The following is a 19,559-nucleotide window of genomic DNA, read 5'->3' as shown; positions in this document are numbered from 1 at the left end:
ATATACACTATACGTAGAATATAAGGGGAAAAAATGTTTTCTAACATCTCAAACTCGTAAATACAGTAACAGGATCAGCACAGATATTGCTACAGAAGAACAGCAAAATAATTCTTTACAATTAGTTGATCTTGTTGAAGCTGCTACACACCTCTTTCCTATTCATCACATGCGCTGTGTTGTGCACACGCTGCAGCTGGCAATAAGAGATAGTCTGCAAGAGGGACATGCTGGAACTCTGATTAGCAAAGTGAGGATACTGGCTATTGCTGCCAGAACCCCTAAAATTGATTCCATCTTGAGGAGACGTGCTGGAAAAGGGGCAATTGTGGATCAAGCCACTCTGTGGGGCAGCACCTATTTAATGATTGAGCGATTGCTTGAGCTGAAACCCTTCCTTGTAGATATGGCCAACCCTCAGATAACACTATCTGAAGGTCAATTGACACAGGTGGCTGAATTGAAGGAATTGCTTCATCACCCTTTTACAGTGACTAAAAAGTTACAAGCTGAGGATTTAACTCCTGGCATTTTTATAAAGGAGTGGAAGAACTTGTTGTTTTGCCTGTCCCAAAAAGGAGGTTTAATCGCAGATGGCATTGCTGCTTCAATGAAATGGAGAGACATTGCTATTAGAAAATAAAATTCTTCAGGCAGCTGTTTATGTGGACCCGAGTCATCGTATATTGCTGGATGATCAACAGCTTACTAAAGGAAAAGAAGCTTTGATTGAGGTAGCAGTTATGATGAGTGGGCTACAGGACGGCCAAGAGCAAGAGGACCCGGGTCCTGCCAGTGCTGCTGCTGCCGTTCCTTCATCCTCATCACATGAGGAATTTGATTTCGACAGGTATTTGGACAAGGAGCAGGCAAAGCGTTACTGCAGGGAAAAAGATTCCACTCCCATAGAAAACAGACTGACCATATTTCAGCAAAATTTTTTACTTGCTCTCAAAGATGTAGAAGAGTTCAATCGTTCATCAAAACTGACTGTGCATGAGGCAATTCCTTTATACCCTGAAATTGTTAGAGATGTTGCCCATGTGGTTACTGCTTTGCCACCAACCAAAGTTAGTGTAGAGAAGTTGTTCTCTAGCCTTAAAATAATTAGGTCAGATTTGAGGTCATCTATAAAGGAGGATCTGATTGAGGCGATACTATTTCTCAGAACAAATTCATAGAATGCATAAATGCTATTCAGTACGTTTTTGTTGAAAACTGTTTTTTTCCACTTACTGCAGAGTGCATAATAAATTGTAAATATGCAAAGTTTTTTTGTTCTAAAGTTGTATTCCAATATATTTTATGTTGTATCTAAATGGCTTGATTATTGTATCATAATAAAGATTAAAAGCCTGAGGTTACCATTTTACTACAGTAAATTTATCACTTAAACTTAAACATGAGCCATGTATGAGGCAGTCGGAGTCATGGGAATTGAGGAATTGGAGTCTGAATTGGAGTCGGAGGTTTGGCTTACTGGCTCCACAGCCCTGATTCCACAACCTCACCTTTGCAGTACAGATTGTTGATATTTTTCACCAATTTTGGTTCTCAAGTCCTCAGACAGTTCTCTTCTCCTCTTTCTGTTCTCCATGCTTAGTGTGGCACACACAGACACACAATGCAAAGATTGAGTCAACTTCTCCCCTTTAGATCTGTCTTCAGGGGTGATTTTCATATTACCCACATCTATTACTTGCCACAGGTGAGTTTGAACAAGCATCACATGCTTGAATCAAAGTTGTTTAGTTAAAATTTTGGAACGATGCTCACAATTTTGTCCTGCCCATTTTGGGAGTTTTGTTTGAAATGATGTCCAATTTGCTTTTTTTCTCATTTTTTTGTGCTGTACCAATGACGAAAAAAGAAAATAAATGTGTATAACAAAAGATGTGTAATTGCAATAATTTTCTAGGAGAAATACTTCATTTTCTGGAACAATTTCAAGGGTGCCAACACTTTCGGCCATGACTGTACACAGGGTCTAAGAGTGCCTACAAATCCTAAATACTGGGCCATACGGAGTCCGTTTATCACTGTACAGCCCTGTGCACACAATTTTGCATACAACCTTAGATTCTAATAGTGTCTGAAGGTTTGTACTTTTGGTTTAGGATTTTTTAGCTGCTTGTTCTTTCAAGTGTTTAGGGTTTATTTCAGGCTTGAACCTTGAGCAGTTTAGCTACTAAACAAGAATAACTCTTTGAGGCCGTAGCCAACAGTATAATTCGCCTCCTACATAGTGATAGGCAATTAACATCAGCAGGAAGCCAGTGATTTGGAGAAAATATTGCATCTCTCCGCCTCCATCTCCACCAGGGACCTGTTTTATGAAGATGAAGGAGCCGGGATAGTGAAGCATAGTGTTATACCCCGGTCAATGGCGTATGATGCGGTCAGTGCTTTTGATTTGCGTCTTTAATCACCAGAGCGTAATGAAGCTGCCGAGTGCATCAGCTCTGATAACACCGTCATCTAGGAATATGGAGTGTCCCCCGATATTCTGCTCATGTTCACTTCCATAACACCAACGCTATTCTACAAATCTACAAAAAAAGGGGAGTAGATTCGCTTGACCTTTCAGTGCACAGAAAATTTCATTCACGGTGAAGGACAGTCGGTTGATTTGAACTTCTTTTTCTTAGTCATGCAGTTAACATGACCTCGATCTAGGTATGTTTAAAGGGCCTGTCCAGGACAAGAAAAATAGGACTTCCTACTTTAAAGAACAGCCCCATCCCTGTCTACAAGTTATAGCTGGTATTACACTTCAGCTTTATTTAACTAAATGGTGCAGAACTGCCATACCAGACACAACCTGGAGCTGTTGGAAGAAGGAAGAAATGGTTATTGAATCCTCGACAACCCTAGTCAAAAAAAATTGATGCTCTCAGAATAACTGTCAATTCTGATATTAGTAAGAGGTAATCTTACCTATAATAGTCAAAACAGACATGAACCAGATCAGGGCTGGACCATTATCACTTCCCTCTACCTCCTTCCTGACTGGGCACATTTCACATTTCTAATTTTTTTTTTCCCTTTACAACCACAAAAGACCAATAAATTTATTTTTTATTGTGTTTCATTTTCTGTAGAAATTACAGAAATTACAGAATTTTACGGGGGCGGGTATAGAAATAGCAATTCGGACCAGCGGTGTTTTTTTTTTAGTTTTGGTTTACGTTTTTTGTTTTATATTTTCACTTATTTTGCACACTGTGCTCACCATAAGGTCTTGAAAGACCTTTGCAGGGCATTGGAACATATCAATACATTCTTTTTATTGCTGACTTCCCCTGTAACTAGGACTAGTATGTTAGGCACAGTTACAGGAGAAATTAAACCTCCTGAAAGCATAGCAGAACTGACTGGGTCTCCTAGGACCCATCAACCACCACTCCCTCCGTACATACACCCAGCAATCACATGATAACTGGGTATGGAGAAGGGAGCACTGTAGGTGCTTCCTGATCTGTATACACAGCGCTTGTTCAGGGTTGTGAATACAGCAATCAGGAAAGCAAGCATGATAATAAATCATGTCTGCCTGCTCTGTGGGGAGTCTGGCTGTGTCTGACAGCTACAAAATCTCCAGAAATTTTAGAATGTCAGTGCAGAACAAAGTGAGGACCGCCAGGACATTTAATGTCTAAAGACGGTCCAGAAGTAGTTAAAAAAACTGGAACTGAACTGCTGTTGTATCCTGGACTGTTCCCTCTTGTTGCTTGTTTCCACCACTCGCTATGAAACATGAATCAGGGATCAGTCGGAGTTCACCACTGACATTTTGAGCTTTACAACATCGACCAGGATCTACCCACAATAATACTGTATATCACTGACAAGACAGCCGGCATTAGCTTCTAAGCCCTTGAAGACCGCTGTGTGCCATAACGTAGCCTGATTGATATATATCCAATAAATACACTTGTCTGCTAGAGGCAAGTGTTCCCTAGTCTTATTTCCCAGGACGGTTATGAGTACAGAGTATATAAAAGGATCAAAAAGTGGAATTTGTAGACGGTACATCTCATCAACATGTTCCTAGATTAACTAAATGAAGACTATGCGAGAGATGGAAAGAAAATGACTCGTTCCTGTATTTGAAGAAATTGTTCCCAATGCACAACCACTGCACATTTTCACTACTTCGGCATATGGACTCTTTACATTATGTTCACACTGAGATTTTTTTTAGGTGTTTTAAAAATCACAAATTTTTCAAGTGCAAAACTCTTTAAAAAAACTCTCCCTTTTATTTCATGAGTTTGTTTGTGGAGTTTTTGTATTTCAGAAGCGGTTTGAAGAGTAAGGCTGTGTTTTTTCTCAGCAGTCAAAACCTGCTCTCTTGGCAGTAAAACTGGTGTCTTCAAATGGCCTTTTCTTTCAGCGTTTTCTCAGTGTTTTTGTGGCATACCTTTTGGTGCAGATTACTTGATTTGTCTACTTTTTTTTTTTAAACGTTTTTTGACGATTTTCTAAAGTTTAATAAAATCCATTATGCAATGAATAAAACACACTTTTTTTTTTAAAGTGAAACTGGATAAAACTGGGGTGAAAATGCAACATTCTTTTAACAAAATATGTTGCCAGTACATTTACGCCAGTTTTCTGGTGTACATCGCTTTGATAAATCGGGGCCTTAGGATAAGTTCTCTTGATGAGTTTTCGGTTCGTTTAGTTCCATTAATCACTTTATTTATTGCTTGCATTTTTTTGTGCAATTATTGTATTTTTTCAGCTGCAGTTTTTGTCTCTTTTAGGTGCGTCATGTTTACAGTTTATTTTGGATAATTTCTTGTTGTTGAGCTTTGAAAAACACTTTATTGATACAATTGTGTGCAGATTACATGCATTTTTAGAGAATTTCTGCAATAAAAACGCATATTCGTTTTTTTACATACAGATTTTCCTCATCACATTCAAGTCTATGGGAAAGTTTGCAAAATATATAAGCAAGTTTACCGCAAGAGATATTCACATCTTGCAGATTACAAAAATTGCTCCACACAGTGCAAAAAAAAAGCAGTGGGTGGACGACTTATTAAAATATCATACAATGTTCAGGAAGGACCTGTCACACGCTGCTTTTTTCTGCAGCGAACATATGCAGTGGGGAAAAAAAAAAAAAAAATCAACAAATCTTGGGAACTTGGCGCTGTGTGCACACAGAGTTTTTTAATGAGATTTTTTGGAGCGAAAACTGAGCTGAAACGTTGATTTTCTGCTCAGTTCAGCGCAGCCGCCGAAGTTGCTGCTTCTACGATAAAGCCGCCAGGTTTTGCTGTCATTTTCGCGGGAACTCCGCAGCCGTCAGCTTTTTACTATAGCTGAGAGCAAGAGATTTTGTGTACAAAAATGTTGTTTTTTATAGACAACCTGTGCACATACGCACTTTCTGCTAAAAAAAAAACTCATAAAAAAGACTGCGTTCCCACAGCCAGCCTTAGAGACTTCTTCCAATTTCTATCATAAATACACTTTTGCTGTTCATATATGTTTTTTAGTCTTTTTTTTTTCCTGAAGAGGGTTTGAAAAAAACCTGGTGGAAAAAAAAGAAAGTGAAGGTGTGACGCCCCAGGGTCCTGGTCGTCACAGTGGCATTGCTTTCCCCTTGGGGAGAGTGATGTCATGCTTGGAAGTGATGAAGGATAACTTTCACCAGGTAATCACTTACATACAACACGTTCATACTCTAGGCCAGAAGGGGGAGCTCTGAACCCGGATTAAGGGGAGCTGCCCTTATATATTCTGGCTGGAGAGGAAGTTAGAGAGCAGTCTGTCAGAGGACAGAGAAGAGAGCAGACTGACATATAGTGTCAGAAGGTCACTAAAACCATGAGAAAACCCTCTAAAAAAGCTCATGAAAAAGGAAAAAGCTACACAAACAACACTTCAGCAAATGAAAACTTCAGCGTTTCCTGAAGAATCTTTTTACTTGAAAAACTCGTTGGGTTTGCCTGAGTTTAAAAGACGTTGGACAGAGCCTAGTTTGGAGTAGTTTCCTTCAGAATCCACTTCAAAGAAGTGACCTTCCCTTTTTTTCCACCAGGTGCTTTTTTTTTTAAACCTCTAGAGGTGCTCTTTTTTCTAGTGCAAGGGAATAGGGTGTTTTGCGGCTCCTAGAAGAAGTGCCAACAAAACATGTTTACAAAGTTTAACATTTTTGGAAGGGGGAGATAGCAGGACCTCTGAAGGGGACAGGGTGTGTGAGATTATCCTAATTTTCCTAGTGTTGAATCTCATCACACAAGGACCAAATTTTAGGGCAGAATATTTCTGTCTTGTATATTCAAGGACTTGCTTTACCCAGTTGTCAGTTTAATTTTCTTTAATGTCCTTGTTTTCTTTCATTTTTTGGTTGGCATTTTGGAAGGATGCTAAAGGACATACAATGGTTGGACGCTCCTCCATCTGCAGCCATATTAGGCTACTTTTACACTAGCGTTAACTGCAATCCGTCAAAATGCGTCGTTTTGCAGAAAAAACGCATCCTGCAAAAGTGCTTGCAGGATGCGTTTTTTCCCCATAGACTTGTATTGACGACGCATTGCGATGGATTGCCACACGTCGCTACATGTAACGTTTTTTTGCTGCCGATGGACCGCTTTTTCTGACCGCGCATGCGCGGCTGGAACTCCTCCCCCACCTCCCCGCACCTCACAATGGGGCAGCGGATGCGATGGAAATCTGCATCCGCTGCACCCGTTGGGCGGCGCTTACAACGCTAGCCTCGGTAACCTCGGCCCGACGCTAGTGTGAAAGAAGCCTTACTGTATGGACGGGACTGTTGGGAGGACGGCACAGAAGATTTGACCATGAAGAACGTGAAGCTTACCAATATTACAATTAGGGCAGATCTTCAAAAAAGATTATTTATTTTATTTCTATACACATGTCCTACCATTAGTTACTAAGTGGCGAAACTCATGAGGCTTGTGCAGAATGACGTACTGGCAACATATCATTGACGGTATGTGTTTTCGCCCTGTAAATGGATCTCCCAGCTTATAAATGTCCCCCACTGAATGAAAATGCCAAAACTGAACGTTCATTTTTTCTTTACTGTCCTAAAAATCATCAATGGAAATAATACTGGCAAAATCGAAACCTCTAGCTCCCAACAAGCTGTCTAAGTGCTTACCTTCTGGCAGCATGTACCCCAGCAGTGGTCTCCAGCCAAAACTACAACTCTTAAATGCTCTGACAACCAATGCTGCAGGATGTAGTATCGGCAACAGCTGGCCGGAGGTCTCTGCACCAGAACGTGCTTGAAAGGAGAACAAGTCACCAGATAGAGCAGATCTGTAGACCCACCTGATGTAATAGCCAGTGAGTTGGTAGTGATGAGCGAACATGCTGGGATAATGTTATCCGCATACTCGGGTGCTAACCGAGTGTCTTCGGCGTGCTCAAATAATATGTTCAAGACCCCGCAGCTGCATGTCTCGTGGCTGTTCGACAGCCGCAACACATGCAGGGGTTACCTGTTTGTTGGTCAATCTCTGCACGTGTTGCGTCTGTCTATCAACCGTGATACATGCAGCTGTGGGGACTCGAACATATAATTTGAGCACGCCGTAGACACTAGGGTTAGCAGTCGAGCATGCGGATAACACCTTATGCGAGCACAATCGCTCATCACTAGTAATAGGCTGTTATACGGACAGAGGTGCATCTCATGTAATGGTGTGAATGGCGCCCTGTGCAGCCTGTGTCCCACCTTGATCATGGGGGTCTTCTGCATCCTGTTGTTCATTTGTGTCTGGACATGGTATTGCAAGTATGGCTGCTGATTTTTCTTTTTCAGTGATGTCTTTTATTGATTTTTAGTTCTTTTTTTTCTGTGAATTGTTTTGCAGAGTCATAAGAAAGAAGAAAGCACTACTGTAAGGTATGCACACTACACCTAAAGAATACAGTAAAAATAAACTTTATTGGCCCACAATTACACAAAGTGACATAAAAACATTAATAAAATGTTTTGCAGATCCCTGTCTGAATGAAGAAGATGTCGGCATCCGCACCTCCTCTCTGGACAGCACGGCAATCTATTATTTCTAGCAATCCCATAGAAAATGCGTGTACCCGACCCCCGCTCCATTCATATGGGTCTCTGTAGATCAGTGGGGGTTCTGGTGGTTGGACCTCTAGCGATCTAGAAGTTATTCCTTATCCTATCAATAAGGGATGACTTGTAGACTTGGTGCAAACCCTATCATGTATCCTGTCTCCGCCATATAACTCCTCTATGACTAGTTGTTGGTTTTTTTTTTAAATAAAATATAGATTTTAATGAATTAGGTATATTTAAGTGATAAATCTAACATAAAAACGCCTTTTTTATTTATTTATTTAAGAAAATGTTATTTTTTTTACTCTAATCAATATAATTAAAGAATTAAAGGAGTTGTCCGGACAGAAGTATCCATGGGATGATGTTTGCTACAGGCACAGCTCCGATACAAAACAATGGGCGCTGTGCTGGAGTAAATAATAGCTGATCGGTGGGGGTGCCGGGTGCCGGGTCCCCATCGTTCTGCTATTCTGTAATTCATCCAAAAAGTATACACCGACTGAATGACTGCATGGCCTGAGTTCATGACACAATAAGACCACCTTCACACGTTCAGTATTTGGTCAGTATTTCACATCAGTGTCTGCAAATTGTCTCTTCAGGAAGGAAGAGGACTAGAACTCTAGTGCCACCTATTGGAAGTAGCAATCCTAACTGTCAATGTCGACCCTTTAATGACCCTTGTCACATGACTTAGGATAATAGCCAAACCAGAATCTCAATTTGCAGACACTGTGTTTGGCCGGTTTCACACGTCCAGATAATTCCAGTACCGGAAAAAATCGGTACCGGAATTATCCGTGTCCGTGTGCCCCTACGTTTCTGTGGCACATCAGTGTGGTACACGTGCGGCACACGTGTGCCGCCCGTGTGCCCACTGGGTACCACACGCACCGTGCTGGGTACCACACGTACCAGCATCTGGTGCTGAAGCCGCGATTCATATCTTCCCTGCAGCAGCGTTTGCTGCAGAGAAGATATGAATAATAGTGTTTAAAATAAAGATCTATGTGCCCCCCGCCCTCCCACCCCCTGTGCGCCCCCCCAGCTGTTCTGAAAATACTCACCCGGCTCCCTCGTTGGCTGTCGCTGCTTCCTGTTCTGGCCGCATCTTATCCTGTATGCGGTCACGTGGGGCCGCCGATTACAGTAATGAATATGCGGCTCCACCCCTATGGGAGGTGGAGCCGCATATTCATTACTGGAAATGAGCGGCCCCACGTGACCGCATACAGTTGAAGGTGCGGCCAGGACAGGAAGCGGCGCCAGCCAGCGAGGGAGCTTGGTGAGTATTTTCAGAACAAGGGGGGGGGACGGTGCGCACAGGGGGTGGGAGGGGGGGGGGTGGGGGCGGGGCGCACAGGGGGTGGGAGGGCGGGGGGCACATAGATCTTTATTTTAAACACTATTATTCATACCTTCTCTGCAGCAAACGCGGCTGCAGGGAGGATATGAATCGCGGCTTCAGCACCAGTGGGGGGGGGGGGGGGACAGCGCTTAATGTAGCGCTGTCTCCTGCACGGCACACGGACAACGTCCGTGTGCGGTACGTGTTTTACACGGACCCATTGACTTTAATGGGTCCGTGTAATACGTGCGCTCCCACGAACACTGACATGTCTCCGTATTTGGCACACGGAGACACGGTCCACAAAAAATCAATGACATCTGCACAGATGCATTGATTTTTATGTGTCTACGTGTGTCAGTGTCTTCGGCACGTGAGGAAACTGTCACCTCACGTACCGGAGACACTGACGTGTGAAACAGGCCTTTGGGGGTACTGCATGAGAAAATATTCAGAAAAATTCCCACGCTAGAGTTCATATCAGGTTATACCAGCAGGGGGCGCAGCACCGCAAGTCTAGGTAGCTACGTTCCCCTGCTTTCAATTTATTCCCCAGATTTTGCAGTCAGGAGCAAAGCTGCATTAGCAGGCTCCTGCTTGTAAAATTATTTAACCCCTTCAGATGGATTTACATCGTGGGACATGACTGTAATGGCAGAAAGGTATGGGATATTGTTGTTTTTTATTTTTCCTTTTTTACAGAACGAGGGTCGTCATTTGGATTGAGAGTATAATAAACTATTACAACAACCTGTGTCTTTATTTCAATAAAATACTTTTTTCCTAATGTGTGTGTGTTTTATTAACCATTTACTACTGTTGGATTAATAATGGATAGATGTCTTATTGACGCCTCTCCATTATTAACCTGGCTTAATGTCACCTTACAATAGCAAAGTGGCATTATCCCTTTATTACCCCATATCACACCGCTACACGGGAATGGGAAGAGAGTGGCCAAGTGCCAGAATAGGCGCATCTTCCAGATGTGCCTTTTCTGGGGTGGCTGGGGGCAGATGTTTTTAGCCGGGGGGGGCAAAAACCATGGTCCCTCTCTAGGCTACTATTAATATCTGCCCTCAGTCACTGGCATTCCCACTCTGGCGGAGAAAATTGCGCGGTAGTCCACGCCATTTTTTTCTGCGATTTAACCCTTTATTTTAACAGCTGAAGCCCCCAAATTTTGCACACACACACCTCTAACATTATTTGTGAGGAATATGTAGAAATATAAGGGATATGAAATGGTTTATTGTATGTAAACCATGTCTCATATCATGTCGGGTTTGGGAAGGGGATATCAAAAGCCGGCAATTGAATTACCGGCTATTGTGCTATGTTGCGCTATATGAAATATAAATAAATTATATATACCGTATATACTCGAGTATAAGCCGAGATTTTCAGCCCAAAATTTTGGGCTGAAAGTGCCCCTCTCGGCTTATACTCGAGTCACGGTAGCGGTGGGGTCGGCGGGTGAGGGCGCTGAGGCATACTTACCTAGTCCCAGCGATCCTGGCGCTCCCCGCCTGTCCCACGGTCTTCGGTGCTGCAGCTCTTCCCCTGTTCAGCAGTCACGTGGGACCACTCATTAGAGAAATGAATATGTGGCTCCACCTCCCATAGGGGTGGAGCCGCCCATTCATTTCTCTAATCAGCGGTAATGGTGACCGCTGATAGAGGAAGAGGCTGCGGCACCGAAGACCGCGTGACGGGCAGGGGCAGCTTCAGGACCGCCAGGACTAGGTAAGTATTTTATATTCACCTGTCCACGTTCCAGCCGCCGGGCGTCGCTCCATCTTCCCGGCGTCTCTGCGCTCTGACTATTCAGGTCAGAGGGCGCGATGACGCATATAGTGTGCGCGGCGCCCTCTGCCTGATCAGTCAGTGCGCAGAGACGCCGGAACGAGACACCGGGAGCTGCAAGCAAGAGAGGGGAGTATGGCATTATTTTTTTTTTTATTGCAGCAGCAGCAGCAATGGCAGAACTTTCTATGGCACAGCTATGGGGCAATACTGAACGGCACACAGCACTATATGGCAGCTATGGGGCAATACTGAACAGCACACAGCACTATATGGCAGCTATGGGGCAGTACTGAACGGCACACAGCACTATATGGCAGCTATGGGGCAGTACTGAACGGCACACAGCACTATATATGGCAGCTATGGGGCAGTACTGAACGGCGCAGAGCACTATATGGCACAGCTATGGGGCAATAATGAACGGCGCAGAGCACTATATGGCATAGCTATGGGGCAATAATGAACGGTGCAGAGCACTATATGGCACAGCTTTATATGGCACATCTATGGGGCAATGATGAACGGTGCAGGGCACTATATGGCACAGCTTTATATGGCACATCTATGGGGCAATAATGAACAGTATGGAGCATTATATATAGCACAGCTTTATATGGAGCATCTTATGGGGCCATAATGAACGGTATGGAGCATCTATTTTTATTTGTGAAATTTACCAGTAGTTGCTGCATTTCCTACCCTAGGCTTATACTCGAGTCAATAAATTTTCCCAGTTTTTTGTGGCAAAATTAGGGGGGCCGGCTTATACTCGGGTCGGCTTATACTCGAGTATATACGGTATATATATATATATATATATATATATATATATATATATATATATAGTATAGCAGCCATGTAGTATATAACACTGCCTATGTAGTATATAGCAGCCATGTAGTATATAGTACTGCCCACGTAGTATATAGCAGCCATGTAGTATATAGTACTGCCCACGTAGTATATAGTAGCCATGTAGTATATAGTACTGCCCACGTAGTATATAGCAGCCATGTAGGATATAACACTGCCCACGTAGTATATAGCAGCCATGTAGTATATAGTACTGTCCACGTAGTATATAGCAGCCATGTAGTATATAACACTGCCCACGTAGTATATAGCAGCCATGTAGTATATAGTACTGTCCACGTAGTATATAGCAGCCATGTAGTATATAGTACTGCCCACGTAGTATATAGCAGCCATGTAGTATATAGTACTGCCCACGTAGTATATAGCAGCCATGTAGTATATAACACTGCCCACGTAGTATATAGCAGCCATGTAGTATATAGTACTGCCCATGTAATATATAGCAGCCATGTAGTATATAACACTGCCCACGTAGTATATTGCAGCCATGTAGTATATAGTATTGTCCACGTAGTATATAGCAGCCATGTAGTATATAGTACTGCCCACGTAGTATATAGCAGCCATGTAGTATATAGTACTGCCCACGTAGTATATAGCAGCCATGTAGTATATAGTACTGCCCATGTAGTATATAGCAGCCATGTAGCCCACGCAGTATTTAGCAGTGTGGGCACATATCCCTGTTAGAAAAAAGAATTAAAATAAAAAATAGTTACATACTCACCTCCTGGGATCCAACGGCGCTGTGCCGATACGCGCGCTGCTGCCGCCATCTTCCCTTCCCAGGATGCATTGCGAAATTACCCAGATGACTTAGCGGTCTCGCGAGACCGCTAACTCTTCTGGGTAATTTCGCAATGCATCACCGGGAACGGAAGATAGCGGCAGGCGCGATCGGCTCGGCGGACTACGGAGGGTGAGTGTAGCAGGTTTTTTTTTTTTTAATTATTTTTAACATTACATTTTTTACTATTGATGCCGCATAGGCAGCATCAATAGTAAAAAGTTGGGGATACACAGGGTTAATAGCAGCGGTAACGGAGTGCGTTACCCACAGCATAACGCGGTCCGTTACCGTCGGCATTAACTCTGTGTGAGCAGTGACCGGAGGGAAGTGTGCGGGTGCCGGGCACTGACTGCGTGGAGTAAGGATCGGCCATTTTCTTCTGGACTGTGCCCGTCGCTGATTGATCGTGGCTGTTTTACCGCAACCAATCAGCGACTTGGATTTCCATGACAGACAGAGGCTGCGACCAATGAATATCCGTGACAGACAGACAGAAAGACAGACAGACAGAAGTGACCCTTAGACAATTATATATAGATATATATGCACTGTAATTAAAATATATATATATATATATATATATATATAGTTTAACCCCTTCATGACCCAGCCTATTTTGACCTTAAAGACCTTGCCGTTTTTTGCAATTCTGACCAGTGTCCCTTTATGAGGTAATAACTCAGGAACGCTTCAACGGATCCTAGCGGTTCTGAAATTGTTTTTTTGTGACATATTGGGCTTCATGTTAGTGGTAAATTTAGGTCAATAAATTCTGCGTTTATTTGTGATAAAAATGGAAATTTGGCGAAAATTTTGAAAATTTCGCAATTTTCACATTTTGAATTTTTATTCTGTTAAACCAGAGAGATATGTGACACAAAATAGTTAATAAATAACATTTCCCACACGTCTACTTTACATCAGCACAATTTTGGAAACAAAATTTTTTTTTGTTAGGAAGTTATAAGGGTTAAAATTTCACCAGCGATTTGTCATTTTTACAACGAAATTCACAAAACCATTTTTTTTAGGGACCACCTCACATTTGAAGTCAGTTTGAGGGGTCTATATGGCTGAAAATACCCAAAAGTGACACCATTCTAAAAACTGCACCCCTCAAGGTACTCAAAACCACATTCAAGAAGTTTATTAACCCTTCAGGTGCTTCACAGCAGCAGAAGCAACATGGAAGGAAAAAATGAACATTTAACTTTTTAGTCATAAAAATTATCTTTTAGCAATAATTTTTTTATTTTCCCAATGGTAAAAGGAGAAACTGAACCACGAAAGTTGTTGTCCAATTTGTCCTGAGTACGCTGATACCTTATATGTGGGGGTAAACCACTGTTTGGGCGCACGGCAGGGCTTGGAAGGGAAGGAGCGCCATTTGACTTTTAGAATCAAAAATTGGCTCCACTCTTTAGCGGACACCATGTCACGTTTGGAGAGCCCCCGTGTGCCTAAAAATTGGAGCTCCCCCACAAGTGACCCCATTTTGGAAACTAGACGCCCCAAGGAACTTATCTAGATGCATAGTGAGCACTTTGAACCCCCAGGTGCTTCACAAATTGATCCGTAAAAATGAAAAAGTACTTTTTTTTCACAAAAAAATTCTTTTAGCTTCACATGGGCAACAGGATAAAATGGATCCTAAAATGTGTTGGGCAATTTCTCCTGAGTACACCAATACCTCACATGTGGGGGTAAACCACTGTTTGGGCACATGGTAAGGCTCGGAAGGGAAGGAGCGCCATTTGACTTTTTGAATGAAAAATTATTTCCATCGTTAGCGGACACCATGTCGCGTTTGGATAGCTCCTGTGTGCCTAAACATTGGCGCTCCCCCACAAGTGACCCCATTTTGGAAACTAGACCCCCCAAGGAACTTATCTAGATGCATATTGAGCACTTTAAACCCTCAGGTGCTTCACAAATTGATCTGTAAAAATGAAAAAGTACTTTTTTTTTTTCACAAAAAAATTATTTTCGCCTCAATTTTTTCATTTTCACATGGGCAGTAGGATAAAATGGATCATAAAATTTGTTGGGCAATTTCTCCCGAGTACGTCGATACCTCATATGTGGGGGTAAACCACTGTTTGGGCACTCGGCAGGGCTCGGAAGGGAAGGCGCGCCATTTGACTTTTTGAATGGAAAATTAGCTCCAATTGTTAGCGGACACCATGTCGCGTTTGGAGAGCCCCTGTGTGCCTAAACATTGGAGCTCCCCCACAAGTGACCCCATTTTGGAAACTAGACCCCCCAAAGAACTTATCTAGATGCATATTGAGCACTTTAAACCCCCAGGTGCTTCACAGAAGTTTATAACGCAGAGCCATGAAAATAAAAAATAATTTTTCTTTCCTCAAAAATGATTTTTTAGCTTGGAATTTCCTATTTTGCCAAGGATAATAGGAGAAATTGGACCCCAAATATTGTTGTCCAGTTTGTCCTGAGTACGCTGATACCCCATATGTGAGGGTAAACCACTGTTTGGGCGCACGGCAGGGCTCGGAAGGGATGGCACGCCATTTGGCTTTTTAAATGGAAAATTAGCTCCAATCATTAGCGGACACCATGTCACGTTTGGAGAGCCCCTGTGTGCCTAAACATTGGAGATCCCCCAGAAATGACACCATTTTGGAAACTAGACCCCCAAAGGAACTAATCTAGATGTGTGGTGAGGACTTTGAACCCCCAAGTGCTTCACAGAAGTTTATAACGCAGAGCCATGAAAAAAAAAAAAAAAAAAAATATTTTCTCAAAAATGATCTTTTAGCCTGCAATTTTTTATTTTCCCAAGGGTTACAGAAGAAATTGGACCCCAAAAGTTGTTGTCCAGTTTCTCCTGAGTACGCTGATACCCCATATGTGGGGGTAAATCAGTGTTTGGGCACATGCCGAGGCTCGGAAGTGAAGTAGTGACGTTTTGAAATGCAGACTTTGATGGAATGCTCTGTGGGCGTCACGTTGCATTTGCAGAGCCCCTGATGTGGCTTAACAGTAGAAACCCCCAACAAGTGACCCCATTTTGGAAACTAGACCCCGAAAGGAACTTATCTAGATGTGTGGTGAGCACTTTGAACCCCCAAGTGCTTCATAGAAGTTTATAATGCAGAGCCGTGAAAATAATAAATACATTTTCTTTCCTCAAAAATAATTATTTAGCCCAGAATTTTTTAATTTTCCCAAGGGTAACAGGAGAAATTTGACCCCAATATTTGTTGTCCAGTTTCTCCTGAGTATGGTGATACCCCATATGTGGGGGTAAACTACTGTTTGGGCACATGCCGGGGCTTGGAATTGAAGTAGTGACGTTTTGAAATGCAGACTTTGATGGAATGCTCTGCGGGCGTCACGTTGCGTTTGCAGAGCACCTGATGTGCCTAAACAGTAGAAACCCCCCACAAGTGACCCCATTTTGGAAACTAGACCCCGAAAGGAACTTATCTAGATGTGTGGTGAGCACTTTGAACCCCCAAGTGCTTCATAGAAGTTTATAATGCAGAGCCGTGAAAATAATAAATACGTTTTCTTTCCTCAAAAATAATTATTTAGCCCAGAATTTTTTATTTTCCCAAGGGTTACAGGAGAAATTGGACCCCAAAAGTTGTTGTCCAGTTTCTCCTGAGTACGCTGATACCCCATGAGTGGGGGTAAATCACTGTTTGGGCACACGTCGGGGCTCAGAAGGGAAGTAGTGACTTTTGAAATGCAGACTTTGATGGAATGGTCTGCGGGTGTCACGTTGCGTTTGCAGAGCACCTGGTGTGCCTAAACAGTAGAAACCCCCACAAGTGACCCCATTTTAGAAACTAGACCCCCCAAGGAACTTATCTAGATATGTGGTGAGCACTTTGAACCCCCAAGTGCTTCACAGACGTTTACAACGCAGAGCCGTGAAAATAAAAAATCATTTTTCTTTCCTCAAAAATTATGTTTTAGCAAGCATTTTTTTAGATTCACAAGGGTAACAGGAGAAATTGGACCCCAGTAATTGTTGCGCAGTTTGTCCTGAGTATGCTGGTACCCCATATGTGGGGGTAAACCACTGTTTGGGCACACGTCAGGGCTCGGAAGTGAGGGAGCACCATTTGACTTTTTGAATACGAGATTGGCTGGAATCAATGGTGGCGCCATGTTGCGTTTGGAGACCCCCTGATGTGCCTAAACAGTGGTAACCCCTCAATTCTAACTCCAACACTAACCCCCCCACACCTCTAACCCTAATCCCAACTGTAGCCATAACCCTAATCACAACCCTAATTCCAACCCTAACCCTAAGGCTATGTGCCCACGTTGCGGATTCGTGTGAGATATTTCCGCACCATTTTTGAAAAATCCGCGGGTAAAAGGCACTGCGTTTTACCTGCGGATTTTCCGTGGATTTCCAGTGTTTTTTGTGCGGATTTCACCTGCGGATTCCTATTGAGGAACAGGTGTAAAACGCTGCGGAATCCGCACAAAGAATTGACATGCTGCGGAAAATACAACGCAGCGTTTCCGCGCGGTATTTTCCGCACCATGGGCACAGCGGATTTGGTTTTTCATATGTTTACATGGTACTGTAAACCTGATGGAACACTGCTGCGAATCCGCAGCGGCCAATCCGCAGCCAAATCCGCACAGTGTGCACATAGCCTAATTCTAAAGGTATGTGCACACGCTGCGGAAAACGCTGCGGATCCGCAGCAGTTTCCCATGAGTTTACAGTTCAATGTAAACCTACGGGAAACAAAAATCGCTGTACACATGCTGCGGAAAAACTGCACGGAAACGCAGCGGTTTACATTCCGCAGCATGTCACTTCTTTGTGCGGATTCCGCAGCGGTTTTACAACTGCTCCAATAGAAAATCGCAGTTGTAAAACCGCAGTGAAATGCGCAGAAAAAAACGCGGTAAATCCGCCATAAATCCGCAGCGGTTTAGCACTGCGGATTTATCAAATCCGCAGCGGAAAAATCCGCAGAGGAACAGAATACGTGTGCACATACCGAAACCCTACCCCTACCCCTACCCCTACCCCTAACCCTACCCCTAACCCTATTCTAACATTAGTGGAAAAAAAAAAATTTCTTTATTTTTTTATTGTCCCTACCTATGGGGGTGACAAAGGGGGGGGGGGGGGTCATTTATTATTTTTTTTATTTTGATCACTGAGATATAATCTATCTCAGTGATCAAAATGCACTTTGGAACGAATCTGCCGGCCGGCAGATTCGGCGTGCGCACTGCGCATGCGCCCGCCATTTTGGAAGATGGCGGCGCCCAGGGAGAAGACGGACGGGACCCCGGCTGGATCGGTAAGTATGATGGGGTGGGGGGGGACCACGGTGGGGGGGGGATCGGAGCACGGGGGGGGAATCGGAGCGCGGGAGGGGTGGAACGGAGCACGGGGGGCGTGGAACGGAGCACGGGGGGGCTGGAATGGAGCACGGGGGGGGAGCACGGGGGGGTGGAACGGAGCACCGGGCGGGGTGGAACGGAGTGCAGGGGGGTGTGATTGGCGCACGGGGGGGTGATTGGAGCACGGGGGGAGCGGACAAAAGCACGGGGGGGAGCGGAGCACTGGACGGAGGGGAGCCGGAGCAGAGGACCGGCCAGATCGGGGGGCTGGGGGGGCGATCGGTGGGGTGGGGTGGGGGCACATTAGTATTTCCAGCCATGGCCGATGATATTGCAGCATCGGCCATGGCTGGATTGTAATATTTCACCCGTTATAATAGGTGAAATATTACAAATCGCTCTGATTGGCAGTTTCACTTTCAACAGCCAATCAGAGTGATCGTAGCCACGAGGGGGTGAAGCCACCCCCCCTGGGCTAAACTACCACTCCCCCTGTCCCTGCAGATTGGGTGAAATGGGAGTTAACCCTTTCACCCGATCTGCAGGGACGCGATCTTTCCATGACGCCACATAGGCGTCATGGGTCGGATTGGCACCGACTTTCATGACGCCTACGTGGCGTCAAAGGTCGGGAAGGGGTTAATTAGATTTTAAATGTTTAATACTATATATGCCGTATACGGTATATATATATATCACTTATATACATATACATGCACCTTCTGGAAAACGTGTAGAGGAAAACATTAGCAAGAAAGAAGTAAGCGAGATCACAAACCTGAGCAATTTCGGAAACGTACATCCTCCTTTCATCGTTTACTTTGTAGTAGGCCTGTAATAAAAATCCACAAATGTAATTACATGAATTAATTAGTCTATGTATTTATTTCATGACTTGAATCAGTCATGAGTCTTAGAATAGAATCCATATTTACTATAATCTAGCAGAGGAAGAAATTAGTACCGTAATTTTAGTTATTTTATGTACTTAAAGGAAATGTCTAGGATTTTTTTTTCTAAAAAAAAGAAATATGATAAAATAAAAAAATAAGACTATTCAACTGTGTAATTTCCTGCTGATCCAGTCACCTCCACGTGGAGTAACCCACAGAACCAGCCTCAGTGCTGATGCTTTATGGACGGCACGAGACCACTGAAGACAGCGATCGGCTGCATCTTTCACGTGGATGCGTGGTGTCCTCGCTGTAGGACAAGTCAACAAAAACAGAGATCTACGGGGGATTTAACAGTTAAGTTATGGCTATTTTTATTTTATTTTAGCAAATTCCTTACTGTAAAAAAAAAAA

The 19,559-nt window shown here is 43.4% G+C and overlaps 1 protein-coding gene and 1 long non-coding RNA gene across 2 annotated transcripts in view; one reads left to right on the top strand and one right to left on the bottom strand.

Moving 5' to 3' along the window:
• The window catches only part of LOC138671077 (uncharacterized), a 58,458-nt gene extending 50,201 nt beyond the window's left edge, over positions 1–8,257 (top strand). The window contains exons 4-5 of the long non-coding RNA XR_011319425.1: positions 7,869–7,900; positions 7,997–8,257. This is a non-coding gene — a long non-coding RNA (uncharacterized lncRNA). The remainder of the gene's footprint in view (positions 1–7,868; positions 7,901–7,996) is intronic.
• CCDC169 (coiled-coil domain containing 169) overlaps positions 1–19,559 on the bottom strand; it is a 76,853-nt gene that overhangs the window by 19,196 nt on the left and 38,098 nt on the right. The window contains exon 6 of the mRNA XM_069758963.1: positions 19,031–19,084. Within this exon, the coding sequence (XP_069615064.1) occupies positions 19,031–19,084 (54 nt within the window). The remainder of the gene's footprint in view (positions 1–19,030; positions 19,085–19,559) is intronic.

The sequence above is a fragment of the Ranitomeya imitator genome, chromosome 3 (assembly GCF_032444005.1).
Source record: "Ranitomeya imitator isolate aRanImi1 chromosome 3, aRanImi1.pri, whole genome shotgun sequence".
Taxonomy (NCBI): Eukaryota; Metazoa; Chordata; class Amphibia; order Anura; family Dendrobatidae; genus Ranitomeya; species Ranitomeya imitator.
This window is presented reverse-complemented; position numbering and strand designations above follow the sequence as displayed.